The sequence below is a fragment of the Peromyscus leucopus genome, chromosome 15 (genome assembly GCF_004664715.2).
Source record: "Peromyscus leucopus breed LL Stock chromosome 15, UCI_PerLeu_2.1, whole genome shotgun sequence".
NCBI classification, from domain to species: Eukaryota; Metazoa; Chordata; class Mammalia; order Rodentia; family Cricetidae; genus Peromyscus; species Peromyscus leucopus.
Window position 1 is genome coordinate 48,280,006 of NC_051076.1, and position 16,274 is coordinate 48,296,279.

Here is a 16,274-nt window from a genome sequence, read left to right on the forward strand (position 1 = left end):
TGGATTGATATTAGTTAGTTCTCTGTGTGTTCCTTACCTATGAAGTATTCATGCCATTATTCTTTAATAAAATTATTTTTGAAATGGTGGAAATGAAGCACCATGTGTGAAAAATGATAGAAACAATTAAATCTATAAAGACTACAGATTTGGATATTATGAGAGTCACAAAATAATGTGCAATATGTTTAAAGAAATAAGAAAAAACACTTAAAGAATTAACAAAATCCTATTTAATATCCAAGACAGTTGTTTAAATGTGTTATATTTATTTTTATATATCCTTTCAAGCTGAGCAATGTAACCCAAAATTTAATACAGATCTGAAGTTACAGGTCAGTATTATAGCTCATTCTGAGCCTGTATGAAACACCAAGCTCAAATTCCAATAGTGAAAAAATTCAAATAATTTATCAACTGCAGAAACAGAGATGAAATATCATCCCAAATGGAAAATACAGGACAAAAAATAAAAGCTAGAAACTGAAATAGAAATCAGAAACCTTATTCAAATAAACATTAATTGAGGATTTTCTAGAAGTGACCAAGTCACAAAATGCCCAAAAGTCAGTGAACCCTAATCCAAATGAATAGTCAAAATTGCATAGTCCTATACATTATTATGAAAGCATAGAACAGCCAAGATTACAGGATATTAATCAGCCATGGAAAAAGAGTGATTAGCTGCAATGGATAGCAGTAGTCAGAAGGACAGAGGCATGGAAGAAAAAAACTATTGTAGAGTTGGAAACCAAGCAAACTATCCTTCCAGGATAAAGGTAAAAAGAAAGACATAATGAGAAACTTTGTGAACCACCTGATCTCACTTGCAGAAATTCCAACAGCTGAAAATGAGGCCATAGGAAAATGATATTAGGAAAGCAGGAGAAAAATATCTAAAGGAAGAAAACAGCAAAGGACATGGGCAACAAGTCTCCATAGGATGCAGGTTCCAAATTTTTTTAGTTCTGATATTCAAGATCTACAGCCAAACAAAGAAATAAACAGTGTCACTAAGAAAGGGGTTGGAGAACACTAATGGGTGAAGGCTTAGAACAAATAGAACTGCAAAACGATGAAATATCAAAAGGTAAGAGAACTATATGGCTTATGAAGACATGGAAGGGACACAGTCATTAAGAAAATCCAAGGAGACAATGAGAAGGTAATGGTGAAACAGCTTGGCCAGAACAGTCAATTGACACTGGGACAGAATGATAATGCCATCCCAATCCATACACTTCAAGACACAGTGGAGCCAACTGATTAATGCCATCCCATAATCCCAAAGTAAACTTCAATTTTCAGAGCAGACCCTATTATACCAGCCTGACATTACTCAAATATCCAATAATCTCCTCTATAGCCATGAATCAATAAAACTACACAATTTTCCTTTATTAATGGAGCAGAACACTGTTAATAAACTGCTTTTAAAGATCCTCTACTGGGCCCCTAATCCTCTTCTTCAAGAGCTGAGCCTTACAGCGAGAATTAGATCAATTGCTTGGTGATAATTCACTTTTACTCTTTTGGTTTCCTGATCCTCCTTGCCACCTCCATAACTATATATTTTTTAATAAGAAGTAGTGCCACCAATAATGAGTCCAGGCACCACGGTCCTTAAAATATATGCTAAGAATCTTATTGAAGGAAAACTTCCAAAGTACTGTACTTGCAAAGAACATGGCTCAGGAAAATGTAGCCGTGGAAGGAGTCAATGCAGGTGAATAACACTGTTGACATCCATTAATTTAGCAACACAAAAGAGTTGACCAGTAATATAAAATGCTTCAAAAATAAAAAAAGGACATCAAACTAATAAGGCCCTGAGAAATAGAATTCCCAATGAGAATGGAACTACATGGGATACTTAGGAGCAAGAGAACGATGCACTGGCCAACTTCAGATAGATAAAGTTTGGAGCTTTCAAATATTCTTGAGATATTCTTCAAGAGCAGCAACAGACAACATTTGTAACAAAGAAAACATCAAGAATATGAACAAAATGAATGGAAACCGGACTTAATAATTAACTGCCTTAACTTAAATATACTGACTAACATAACCCTTCTAAGAGCACTGTGGAGTTCATAGCATTAAAATTATGTTCATTTTACAGATGAGAGAGCTGAACTTTTATGTGTGAATTGATTTTCTTAAGTTGTACAGGCTTTGAAAGGTACTGGCATTATAATTTTAACCCCAAATAAAGAATAAATGAAGAAATCCTTGTTTAAGATTCAGGGCATGCTTGAATCTCTTTAGGGGGTGCAATGTTTCACTTTAACCTATTTCCTCATTACTCGGGAACATAAAATTAATGAAAAGGACAAAAATGTTCACATTCTCAGACTGTTCTGTTCTGAGGAAATTCTTTAAATCATTCAGGAAGGAAGAGAGAGAACTACATAAAAAATGTGGGAAGGAGATATGAGGCAGGACAGATCAGCTTCAGTCTACTCGTAAATGTACTTTTCTCATTTAGTCAAGAAATTATTTTTAAAATATAGATTTAATATACTACCTACCACAAATTACAATTAAATAATAACCAAAAAGTTTTTTTAAGAGTTTTGCGCCTCTGTCTTCAATTTTAAAAAACATAACTAAATTGGTTAATTAAGTATAAGGATAAAACATTTGTGTCATTTATTTTAGTGAGGATAAAAAATATAATTAACCATTATATAACCGAGTTTATATGTTAAGCAATACACTTTCAATGTATTTTAGTCAAATAATATAAAATTATTTAAATATGTTCAATAGCTCATGCTATAATTTTATTATTGGGGCAATCATGTCAATAGGAAATCATTACCTTGTCTAATCTTAAGCAGCAGAAAGGTACTTTTTCTTGAAGTAGATGACAAAAAGTAGGTGAACTTCCTATGTATGGAGAGTAAGGAGGGTAGCCCTTGGCATATCTGGAAAGCAATAGGAGATGTTAGTCCTGGAGGTGTCAAGGAAAGCCAGAACCCTCAGATGTGACCCTTATCTACTGCATGATCATATTAGAATCAGTAAAGCCATGCTTCCATCATATTATGAAAATCACACAGTTTAGGAAAAGTGAGGCAAATTATAATGAAATATGACTCATTATAAAGTTTTGAGACCTATAATTTTAAATAGCAAAAAAATATTTCCTGTCACATAAAATTATATGAGGTCTGAATTTTCCACTCATGAAATTAGCATCATTGGACCACAGTCATTAATACTCATGTTGAACTCACTAAAGGGGCATTTGTCTTTGATTCACCTAGAGAAATGAGTAACTGCAACAAGAAACATAAATACGTGACAGTTGTTCCTTTCTAGCAAACATTTCTCAATCCTCATCCTTGGAGACATAAACATGTATCCATAACAAATAGTAATATTATGCCTTACAAAGTATATTTAAAGCAAAATGCATTATAACATTTTGCTGTATCAATATTCATTAGCCATGCACACATAACTAAAGGAGAAAAAGTAAGTTAATTAGTCAAAAACAGGATTTTTTCCTGGAATTGTTCTTAAAATATTATCAAAGACATTTAGTTTGTTTACTGACTTTTAAAAACAGCCACCTGCACATTTTGGCTACACCAGTGTGGAACATGGAACTTCTAAAGGGCAGAAGCATAAATGTTAATTAGCAAATAAAAGGAAATTACTTGAAGCAATATTTTCTCATCCAAAAGGGAAGCTCTTGATTTGTGATAACTTTTCCTGAGACACCAATGAAGTTAAGACCTTGTTGAAAGTATTTTCTAGACACTATTTTTTGGGAGATTAAATTGTGCACATTTTATAAATTTAGAAGCTGTAATCATCATTGTTACTTTAATATTTCTTTGATTTTCTTATAAAACACTCTTTTTTACACTCCATGGTTTAGAAATCTAAAAAAAAAAGTTTCATTCACACTTTAAAACATCATTTCCTAGAAGGATGGTTGCCGGCAGGGATGGTTGCCCATTCTGCTGGTTTCCCCTCCTGTATTCTACAAATGTACTTGAGTATTTGGAAAACAGAATTCTTTAAGACAAGACTTTGTCTACAAGCACATTGACATTTTCTGAAACAAATACAAGTTGTGGATGAATTTAAAGTTATTTTTTTATGAGTTTCAATGACAGCTCAGTTTTAGTTCAATAAAATACCGAATGAATTTATATGAACTCTACTGTGAGATATGATTAGTGATGACTGGCCTGATACCATTAGTCCCAGTGACAATACTTGTAAGGACTAATGCTGTTGGTTGCTCAGCACAACACTTTTTCTCCATCATTTCAATTAGGCTTTGCATAATGCAATGAAGCGGCAATCACACATGATTTACAGATAAATTGAAGTCAGACTGCTTATTTGCAAACAAGGATTATAAGATGAATCTGGGATGGCAAATAAATCTTTTGAGAGAACAGGACAATATATAGACTCCTGTTCTTTCAGCTTTCCTATGACAATATAATGCAGAGGATAACACATGTAAACATCTAGGATAGGCTTAAATGTGATGACTATTATGCATATAGATAGAGAGTAGAAACTTAATAAAAGATGAATATGTCTTGCATTTGTAAATTTAAACTATGTCTAGCTTCCAAATTTAAAAAAAAAATGAATGCTAAAGGGTGAAATGAGAAAATACTGTATTTGAATATGTCATTGGATAAATTTTTGAACATCATGATGGTTAATCCTGCTTGTCATCTTGTCAGGCTTTAAAATAACCTAGGATATATATTTATAGATGAGGATGATTTCAATGAAGTCTAACTGATGTGGAAAGACCCACATCTTAGGTAGCGAGTCCTATACTTAACAAAAAGGAAGAATGTCGGTTGGGCACCAGCCTTCCACCCAGTCTCTCCCTTCTAACTGAGTGTGCAATGTAACAAGCCATCTTGTGCCACCAAGCATTCTCTGTCATGATCAAATGTAATCTCAAACTGTGATCCAAAATAAGCATTTCTGTCCTTAGGCTGCTTTTGATTTTGTCACAACAGTGAGTGAAGTCACTATTGCAAACTTCAAAATAGATGTGAATAAAGAAATTAAAGATAAAAGGGCAGAAGAATGAAATACAACTTTGAAAATACAATTTATATTATACAGAAACAAAATTATATATTTTTCCATTAAGTATAAAAGATAATTTAGAAAAAAAACAGACTGGAAGAATACATTGAAGGCAGAAAATTGATGTTTTATAGTACTCTGTGGTGAGAAAATGCTTAATAGAAGAATGTTTCAGTAGAACCATGGAGTGATGATTCTAGGTTATCCAGAAAGAAAAAAAAAATTATCCCCTTCCATAATTTCAAGGCTCTAAAAGACTTAAGTCCCACCACTAGATGAAGAGCAGTAGGCAACTAATGACATGAGAATGAGTCTTCTCCAAGAATGAACCACCCGATGGGTCAGTCATAAGTACATAGATTTATAAACAACTCTAAGTAAAATCCACAGAATGCTTATATATGTGTGTGTATATATATGTATATATATATATATATATATATAATGTTTATATATGTAAAAATAATTATTAATGAAGAGGTCATAACTTTGAGAGGGAAATGCGAGTGCATGGGTGGAGTTGGAGGATGAAGGAAATGGAAATTGTGTAAATAATGTATCTATGTAGGATATTCTCAAAAAGTTAAATTAAAAAGTGTCAGCAACCCTCCCCCCAAAACACCAAAAAATTCCTTAGAAAAATCAAACCTACTCTAAATTTGAAGAAGTTTCTTCATCTGGTGTAGTTTCATCTTCTGATTGGTCACTTAGAAGATCACATGTCTGAATTGATGATGAATCTGCAACCTCTAAAACAGGAGCAATACTAGGTCTTCTTAATTCTTTGCTTCCTTCTGAAGGAAGAGCTAGGGTAGGGCCACTTGCTGCCCTACAGCTTGTGTCTTGCAAGTCTATAGCCACAGTACCTAAAACAATAAACATGAAAATCCATTAGGATGTTTCTAATACCTGTGACATAAGTATTACTTGGTGGTGAAATTGAATGTGTGTGTGTGTGTGTGTGTGTGTGTGTGTCTGTCTGTCTGTCTGTCTGTCTCTGACTAGTCTCTCTTGAATCTCAATATAATTTGGTTCTTTTTCAGATAAACATTTCACTGGGTAAGAAATCTTGTACGTATAAATGTATAAATGTATATCATAACTTATATTTGGGGTCAGCCAGACACAGTAAAACACCTTTAATCCCAGCAGTCAGGAGGCATATGCATGTTGATATCTGTGAGTTCAAGGGCAACTTTATCCACCTAGTGAGTTTCAAAGCTACCCAAAAAGACTCTGCCTCACAAAAATTATTTGTTACCAATGTAGTTTCAGGTGATGTGAGTTTGTATCCAAGTGTGCAGATATGAGAGGCAGTGAGGCCTGTAAGAGACTTGGTCTCTTGTGAAGTCCTGATGGAGGTCCAACAATGAGTCATTTCAGTGTATGAGCAAAATATAATGATGGTGGTTACTAAAAACTACACCAGAGGAGAGCTGGTAAGACAACTCTGTTGGGAAAGGAGGTAGGTTTTCTAGGAAGAATGAAATATTTTTGTTGTGTTTTGTTTTGGTTTGGGTTTTAAGGCATTTACACTTTATAAAATCAATTTATTGATGCAAAGGAAAGCTATCTGGTATGCTGTTATCTTAAAGTTGTAGAAATGAGTGCATATCTACTACATTTACCCCTATAGATGATCATGCAGTCTTCTAGTACTTCAGAACAAGAAAAAGATATGGCATCTCAGGATTCTTTTCAGGACTGTGTCAAAAACAAATTGAGACACTCCTCCCCATCAACATATACACTCATTAAACTCTCTCTTAGTTTCAATTAGAAGATAATACATATATCTTTCTTCACAGAAAACTGCTCCAACATTGTGTGTTAAATACTTTTTCACTTTCAAAGACATATTTACATAATCTTCTTGCCAATAGATCTGACTGTACATCACCTCCAAATACCTAGTTACTATCTTTCATACCACAGGTAACATATTGACAGAAGCATGCTATATTTTGTCTGTTGTCAGGTATCCTGCCAATACTGATATCTGCCAGTAGTTTGGGTCCAGAGAAAGAGCATGAGAAATTTGTAATCCTTCAGGGATATCTGAAAAAGCAGTTAGATCTACAAAAAACAAGACTTTCTTACAACATCTTTTTCTCTCACAAATGCTTTGTTCATTCTGAGGTCTTCTGCTCTACTCTAAAGAGGTCACCTGTGGTTTCAAGGTGGGAAAACTCTTTATTTTTGTCACTGACCATTTCCTTTATCTTTTGTGAAAATCCATTTTTGGATCATAGGTCTTCAGACTATAGTATCTAATGTATTTAATTTATTCATCAACTTTATTCTATTCTATTGTTTCTAGATGAATCTCATGTTATGTTTAATAGTTGGCTAACGTTTCCACAAAAACATGGAATAAACTAGATACCATGGCAAGGATTAATTTTTCATAGTTCTGAAGGATAAAATTTCAGAATAAAGGTCTTCATATTGTTGTGATTTTTTTCCTGAGGATGCTGAGGGATATCTCTGTTCCAGGTATCATTCTGGGGTTGATGATTGACATCATCTCCATCATATTTTCACATCAGATTCCTGTGTGTGTGTCTATGATGTATTTAATCTTTCTGTCAGTTCACTAGTCACATGTAAATAATATTAACTCTAGTGATCCCATTTTAATTTAATTTCTAAAAAAAACCTCCTATCTCCAATAAGGTTATATACTAGGGCACTGGGTTTTCAGGGTATGTGTTTGGGATGATAGTCACACATTTCACATAACACTATTCCTGTCGTGTTGTGGAATATTATTTTAAGATGTGTTACATTTGCTTATGCTGTGGAACAATGTTTAATGGTGCAAAGATGTGTTGTATTCTTTTATGTGGCAGCTGTTTAACTCTGTGAAGCTGTGTGATTTTGCCTGTCTACAACACCTGATTGGCCTAATAAAGAGCTGAATGACCAATAGCAAGGCAGGAGAAAGGATAGGCGGGGCTAACAGGCAGAGAGAGTAAATAAGAGAAATCTAGGAAGAAAATCCGGAAGTAAGAAAAGAAGGAGAGGAGGACATCAGGGGCCAGCCACCAAGCTGCAGAGCCAGCAACGGAGTAAGGAAGAAAGGTATATAGAAGAAATAAAGATAAAAGCCGAGAGGCAAAAGGTAGATGGAATACTTTAAGAAAAGCTGGCTAGAAAAAAGCCACGCTAAGGCTGGGCATTTATAAGACAAAATAAGCCTCATGTAATTTATTTGGGATCTGGGTGGTGGGCATCCTTAGAGACAAAGAGCAAAGAGCCAAAAGAGTAAAAAGAAAAAAAAATCCAGGATTTTAAAATTACAGATCAATAAATTTCCTACAACTGTATCTCTGACTTTCTTGAGGTAACTGAGGTTTATCTGTCATCTTATTTGGAACCTTTCTTTTCTCCTCTTTCTTAACTTTTTAATTTTTTTGTGTGCATACATGTGTATGAATATGTGTGCATATTTGTATGTGTACAGGCACACAGTATATGTGGGTGCACTAACAAGTATATAAACATATGTGGAGGCCAGATTTCAAAATTATTGTTCCTCGGGAGTCTCTATCTTGCTTTTGGGGATAGGGTCCCCCACTTGGTTAAGCTCAACAATAAGGGTGAGCTCTCTGGACTGTGACTCTGGGGATTTACTTGCCTCTGCCTCTTCAGCACTGAGACTACAAGTCTGTGTTAGCATGTTCAGCTCTTTCATGTAGATTCTCAAGATAAAAATCAAGTTCTCATATTTGCAAAGCAAGCATTTTATCCACTTCTCACAATCTCTCAGCCCTTTGCTTCCATTTAGATGTCAATACAACTAATGACAATGTTTACTGCATTTGTTCTACACATTCAGCCTGTGACTGGCACTGTTTTGTGACTTTCTGTTATCAGTCTTAACCATAGCCATGAATTGAACCCACTGTAAATTCAATTCAGTTCTATGACTGCAGATTGGGGTGAAGACAGATATAAGGGGCATGCAATTTGAAACCACATCTGAAGACAACCATTTTGAGAAATTTGCAGGGGAATAAAATCATGAAGCTCAACAGGCTTATGTATTGTATTGGGTATGTATGGAAGGGTGGAGAAATAGCAGTGATTTTATGGGAAGGATAGTGTTAAGAATAATAAAGATGAATCCAATTCAAGTTAAATACCCCAAAGAGAAAAGAAAGAGGGCTTACTGAACAGTGAAAACAATGAATACATAAAGGGAATGGCATATATTCCTTAATACAAGGAATTTTACACTTATAGGTTTGTGGGTGGTTTAGTGGAAAACTTGAATGAATTTCATTTTAACTGGATGTTTATTATTTCATTTTTTGTGTCATAAATGCCAAAATAAATGATGAGGGTAAGATGGAGTAAGTTTTGAAAGTACAGAAAACATTGGAAATACTCCCAACTAACTATTATACAGAATATTAAAAAGAAAAACATACAAGGCAAGCACTTAAAATCAGAAACAGAAAGTAATTATTGAATACTTTTTTTGGTAATCTTGCATTGTTCTTACATCAACAGTATAGAATTTTTATCTATATTATGTAATCATACATGGTTTATAATATACAGAAACAAGTTTTGAACCTGACTATGAATATCTAGTAATAGAGATGTGTATTTCTATTAAAAAACAAGCAAACAAACAAAAAAAAAAACACTAAAGGTAATTCCAGCGAGTATGTACTGACCCATGCTGGCAATGATGCTGTGGACAGGTAATCTGGAAGGCCCATGATAAAATGACCTTGACACATTGCTTTTTCTCTGCTGGTCTTGGTTCTTAAATGCTGAATTTTCTTCTTTGGTAATATTAATATAAAAACATATATCTGAAGCATTCATAATGTATCGAGGACCTGGATTCAGCAAAATGTTTTTATTATCCTCCCTCCTAACACCAATCAAGCAGACACCAAACCTTAATTTAAAAGAAGAATATAAGAGTTTAAGAATTACAATTTGGAAAAGATTTAACTTTTTGTTCTTTTAATTGCTTACATTTGTAAGAAAGTTGATCTACTATAAGCAAACAGAACAAAATAAGAGCATCGAATAATAAAATTAGGAAGCTTGAGAGGATTGTAACATTTGATAATCTAATTTTCAAAGGAAAAATCAATTAAATTTAATTTGTCATAAGCATTATGCCATATATATATATATGTATATATATATATATAATATATATATATATATATATATATATATGAATGACAAAGTGTAGGACAATGTAAAATATTAGACTGCTGGTCATACAGTAGTGGTAATAGTGTTTTATATTTTTAAGATAACTACTAATGTCAAAATTATGAACAATATTTCTTTTTTTTAATTTTTTTTTTAATTTTTGAGACAGGGTTTCTCTGTGTAACAGTCCTGGCTGTCCTGGAACTCACTTTGTAGACCAAGCTAGCCTTGAACTCAACTCACAGAGATTCACCTGCCTCTGCCTCCCAATTCTGGGATTAAAGGCATGTATTACCACCACCTGGCTGAACAATATTTCTTACCTTGCTCAAAATGTTTATAATCTATTGGCATAAGGGAGACTTTCATGAAATGTCATGTGAAAAGAAATGATGAGTCTGAATCACCCTTGCTGTGACTTCTACCACTTCTCATACATTCAGCTTTAGAAAGAAACATTTAAAATAGTCCTCAATGGTTGTACATGTTCAGTAGGAGAAATTAAAAATGTTGAGAGTAATATTGTATTAAAATATTTCTTATTGCTCTTTGGTAATGTTCTTTTTTATAATTTATATATTTTTATTTTATGTGCTTTGGCATTTTGTATGTCTGTGTGAGGGTGTCAGATCTTGGAGCTATGGACATTTGTGAGTGGCCATGTGGGTGCTGGAATTGAACCTGGGTCCTCTGGAAGAGCAGTCATTGCTCTTAACTCATGAGCCATCTCTCCAGCCCCCCCTTTAGTAATGTTCTAACTTTCAAAATTCATCTTAAACCCACACAGAGTAAGTGAGTAAGTCAAATTTAAAATGGATTTAGTAGTAAAGTATGTATAAGTAGAATCATTGAGAATAAAATTTGTGTACACTATGTATTAATTAAATGGAATATATTGTTATAAAGTGTACAAAGAGATTCCACTTAAATACTTTTACATAGATAATTTTTGATAATCATTTTTATTACTTAAGAAATTAATTTTGTCCAAAAAGGAGAAGAAAAAAATTCCCCTGGCTAAACTAGAATGTATAATTCCTTTTGGACAATGAAAGGGCTATAAACAAATTAATGTTTATTTATTTTTTAGATTATTATGTGTTATTTCAGAAGTGAAAGTGGAAAATAAGTAACCAAGGTTATGTTTGTCCACATAGTGAGTTTGAAGCTAGCTTAAGATACATGATACCCAGACTCAAAAGACCAAAGGAAGAAAATGTGATTTTTTTCTTTCTCCTTTTGTTCTGTTATTTTCAAGTGTTTCTGTTATTATAAGTATAAATAAAACTAAACATCACTTTACATTTGATTTATGTAACAAGATTCATTGTTGTAAGGTTATTAATTCATAATTGGCTAGGATATTATGAAGAGCACAGATGTGGTAGAATATTCCTTACATATTTTCCTCCTGGTAAACTAAACTTATAGGTACTACAAATTTTATAGTTAAATTAGAATAAAACCAATGCTAAAAGTTAAAACACTTGAAATTCATGAGCACCAATATGGACAGCACTTTGGAAAACTGATTGAAACTGGTCTGATTGACTGGTTGATGAAATTCTCCACTGGAAGCAGAAACATACTTTTTGTGTGCATGGAAAGAGGCATAGGTAAAACTCTTCCCTTCATATTCTGCAAAAAATGTACTTTCTTCCAAAACGATGTGATAGACTTCATTTCCTGAGCACCTCCCGTACATCTTCTGCCACTGTTCTGGAGACTGTTGCCCTTCTCTGCAACGTAAGCACACACACATACACGCAGAGGAAAAGACAGTGAATTTGGGTAAATGACAGCAGAGGTCAGACAGCCCATCCCAAAAGCTAAGGACTAGCCAACACAAGTAGAGGGGTTGCGCTCGTGGGCCTCTGAGTTCCAAATGATGGCATTACATTACATGAAATTCAGCACCACATATAACATGAAAACTTGATGAATAGTGTGTTGGTAGAAAGTGGACTTTGAGCCGGGCGGTGGGCACGCTTAATCCAGCACTCGGAGGCAGAGCGGATCTCTGTGAGTCGAGGCAGCTGGCTACAATGAGTTCCAGAAAGCACAAAGCTAACAAAGAAATGTCGAAAACAAAAAAACAAAAAAACAAAAAAACCCAAAAAAAAAAAAAAAGAAAATGGACTTTGACAAGGCTCAATGTTTGAAGTATTTGCTCTGGCCATGGCTTCATGAACTCAAGCATTTGATTTCCTCCCTGTTTGTGGAAAGGCTACTTCCATGTCCAATGTGCAGAATTTGTTTCATTGTCTTTGTCATACAGCTAAATTTACCTTACAACACAGATTGACGCTTACAGATACCTAATTTACTTCGTGTTTAAAATTGTGTTTCTCAGGACATCAATTTGAGTTTGCAAAAGTATATAATGTTAACTTTTGTCCATTTAGTAGCTGAGGCTCCTCCAAGCTGTGCATGCCTCAAAAAGGACAAATATTTGTGAAATACACTTTTGCATAAGGGTTCTAGGAATAGATTTGATATTTATACCCCTTCAAAATGCATGTGTTGCTTCCATTCATGTGGTAGCATTTGTGCTTAAGGCCTTTGGGGGTAGGTAGGCAATAAGAGTTAAACACCAGAGTGGTTTAGAGTCATCATCAGTTCTGAAGAGCTAGCCTCCTCTTCCAGGTCCTGTGCTCATTGCATGAGTTGGCTGTTTGAAACCTGGGGCTTATGCAGGGACGCTTGGCTCAGTCTGGGAGGAGGGGACTGGACCTGCCTGGACTGAGTCTACCAAGTTGATCTCAGTCCTCGGGGGAGGCTTTGCCCTGGAGGAAGTGGGAATGGGGGGTGGGCTGGGAAGAGGGGGAGGGGGATAGGAGGGGGAAGAACAAGGGAATCCGTGGCTGATACGTAGAACTGAATGGTATTGTAAAATAAAATCAAAGGAAAAAAAAATAGAAGTATGTTTTCTCTGTCCCTCCGAATAGTAAAGATTTGATTATACTATTCTCATATCTATCAAATTGTTTCCTAAAATATCTCTTTCCCAAACAAAATAGCAACTCTCATTTGGAAGAATAAAATTGCATGTATATATGCTAAATATGCTTATGATTATAGGAAATACTCTTATAGGCCTACATTACTTGCTTCACTGAGTTTTTATTTTTGATTAGTGTAGAGTGAACAACAATGTGGTTCAAATATATTTCTTGTTAGCTAATTCTGCCAGCAATTATAAATAATACATTGTCTTTTTACTGATTAAGAGACATGTCTTGTGTCCATCCCCAGACCTTTCACAGTGGTTCATGGTATGATCGTCTTACCATTTTTATGTCTTACTGTTGCCTTGTTTCTAACAATTCTTTAGATTGTTTATAGAGTTATTGTTTAATTACAATAAATGAAACAATTATGTACTGTAAAAAAAAGAATGCAGACCAGAGTCCTCATATGCCAGAATCTAAATTTTAGACTTTTAAACTCCTGAAATGTCAAAAATAAAGCTTGCTTGTGTATAAATTACTCACTCTTTGACAACTTGTAATAACAATTAAAAATTGACTAAGAGGGCTGTTGAATGTACTTTAAAAGAAGATATGTACATCAAGAAAACGTGGAGTTTCTTTAGCTCTAGAATATTCTGCCTAGTTCTGTGGCTTTGGAAATTCAATTCATATGAAAATCATAAAAGTCCCATAGCAGATTTCCCCATTTGCTTCAGTACATTTAAGATTAAATCAGATTAAAGATTATGGACTCTAACAGCAAAATCAGTACAAGTTGAATGAAAAAATATCTACATTTAATCTCTATAAATTCTTAAAGGAAAAAAGGAAATGATGAGCAGGGCGTTGGTGGCGCACGCCTTTAATCCAGCACTCGGGAGGCAGAGCCAGGCGGATATCTGTGAGTTCGAGGCCAGCCTGGCTACAAGTGAGCTCCAGAAAGCGCAAAGCTACACAGAAAACCTGTCTCGAAAAAAAAAAAAAAAAAAAAAAAAAAAAAAAAAAATGAACTTATAATAATTAGTATTCAAGGAACCAATTTAAAGTCAGAGTATGACTTGAAGGGATTATTTAAGAAATGAACTCATCAACATTTTCAAAGTGTCAATTAGCAACAAATACATAAAGGTAGAGGTCCCATCTTCTTTATACCTTTATGAGTGTCTTAAAGTGTCAAAATCTTGGGCTCTGTAGTCTAATTACCAGATTTGAATGGCAATTCTGCAAACTTCAGAATTTGACTTTCTATTTATTTGAAATTATCCTTTTGTGAAAAACAGCATTAACTTTATTGTATCAGATAGAATGATGTAAGCTAAATATAGCACTAAGTTGATATAAAGATAAAAATACTCAGAAAATGTTGATTTTTTTTTGGTGGGGGTTTGTAACAACTTCTTTTCTTCCAATTTTTATGCTTACTTTAAATGTATTTGCCAATGTATTTGCAGTCACAGTTAAAAAATATGTGTTTCTTAATGTTAAAGCATCTTTTTAGAAATAATTTGGAAAAGACACATTTGCCTGTTGATTGCATGTGTTACTTCTAACTACTGCTTCCTAAACATTATGGTTTGAATCTCAGCTGTTCCCTTCAGATTCATGTTTGAAACAGTTCATCCCTAGCATATGGGACCCATTTGACATTTGTAGAGGCTTAGGGTTGTGAAGCCTGGCTGGCAAATGGGTTATTAGGTAGTGGCCTTTGGAGGCTATTGCTACCTGTAGGTCAGGTCTAGCCATCCCTGCTTACTGCTCCACCAATTTATCAGAAGCCTCTGTTTCATGCTACCATTGCACAAATGAGCTGCTCTGTGGACATACTGAAATTACTCAGAACCCATGAGTGAAAACAAGTCTTTTTGACCCTTTAAGCTGTATCTCTCAAATCTATTAAGACTGATGATTCTTTGTGGGGAAAAAAATTTCTTTTTGGCAAAAATCAAAGCCTACTGAAGGTCCGGCAATGTTAGAGAACATGCTGGCAATTCGTCAGGGTTTATCTGAGATACAAAATGATCATAGGGTCTGAAAGTTGTCATGCAAATGTATTAAAATCCCTTTAGGAGAATCATAAATCTAATTCAGAAGGTGAAATGGTAACATAATATGGAACTGAGGAAGAGAGCAAAAGCTATAAAATTCAGTCTATTCAGAAAATCTTCCTCTATTATGTGCTTCTCATCGTGCTACTTTATAACCTTATTCCCCCTCTCAAGAAACGTCACATCATTGGGAATCCTTTTCATGACTTCCCTAAAAGAAGCAACCAAGAACATTTACTTTTCACTAATTGTAAAGATATAAATTTTTCTTCATGAAACTCGGGCTGTTTTTCTGAAAGAAGATGTGGAAATTTCATCAAATACTGATAATATACAGTCTCACAAAACAGTGATTATGTGCAAAGATGGTTTTAGATTCAATGTTACGGTAATTTAACAAAACGGAGAGGGTAGTTAGGGTCTACTAAGAATATACCTTAGTAGTGAGTTTTGTGGAGAAAAAATAATGTGAAAAGGAGACTAAGTTTTCAGAACGTAATTTTAATGTAAGTACAATGACCCAGGAATTCCATACTGAGAGACCAGGGGTTAAAGCAAATGTGAATGAAGAAGATTCGCTGTGGCTGTCTGGAAAAAGAGCAGGCAAGACAGCAAAAGCCACAGCAACAGGTGCTTCCCCTAAACACAGGAATGCCCAGTATGCCCAACAAGAGCAAAGAAGCCAATTAGTTTGAGTTGTTGGAGAAAGATAAGAAGTGAGGGCTGACTCAGATGGGTGCCCTTGCACAAACTTATCATTCAACAGATGTAACAATTACTTGAAATGACTAGGCAGCCACTGGGGATTTTAAATAAGTGCAAAGGTATGCACTTACATTTTACAAAAGTTTCTCTTATCATTGTACTAAGAATAGCTCGAAGAAGAGCAAAGACAAAAGAGGCTATTTGCTAGACCCAGCAAGTAATGATGGCTACCACCCGTGGTTCCTTTGAGCTAACAACTGGTTTGTCCTTTTCTCCATCAATG

General features: G+C 34.5%; 1 protein-coding gene across 5 annotated transcripts in view; it reads right to left on the reverse strand.

Moving 5' to 3' along the window:
• Kcnt2 (potassium sodium-activated channel subfamily T member 2) overlaps positions 1 to 16,274 on the reverse strand; it is a 344,440-nt gene that overhangs the window by 79,405 nt on the left and 248,761 nt on the right. For 4 of the 5 annotated variants that reach the window (XM_028859443.2, XM_028859446.2, XM_037211344.1 and 1 more), the window contains exons 15-18: positions 11,859 to 12,008; positions 9,771 to 10,000; positions 5,735 to 5,948; positions 2,825 to 2,930 (exon numbers count right to left, since the gene is read on the reverse strand). In XM_028859443.2, the coding sequence (XP_028715276.1) occupies positions 2,825 to 2,930; positions 5,735 to 5,948; positions 9,771 to 10,000; positions 11,859 to 12,008 (700 nt within the window). The remainder of the gene's footprint in view (positions 1 to 2,824; positions 2,931 to 5,734; positions 5,949 to 9,770; positions 10,001 to 11,858; positions 12,009 to 16,274) is intronic. The other variant, XM_037211345.1, reaches the window with a different exon arrangement.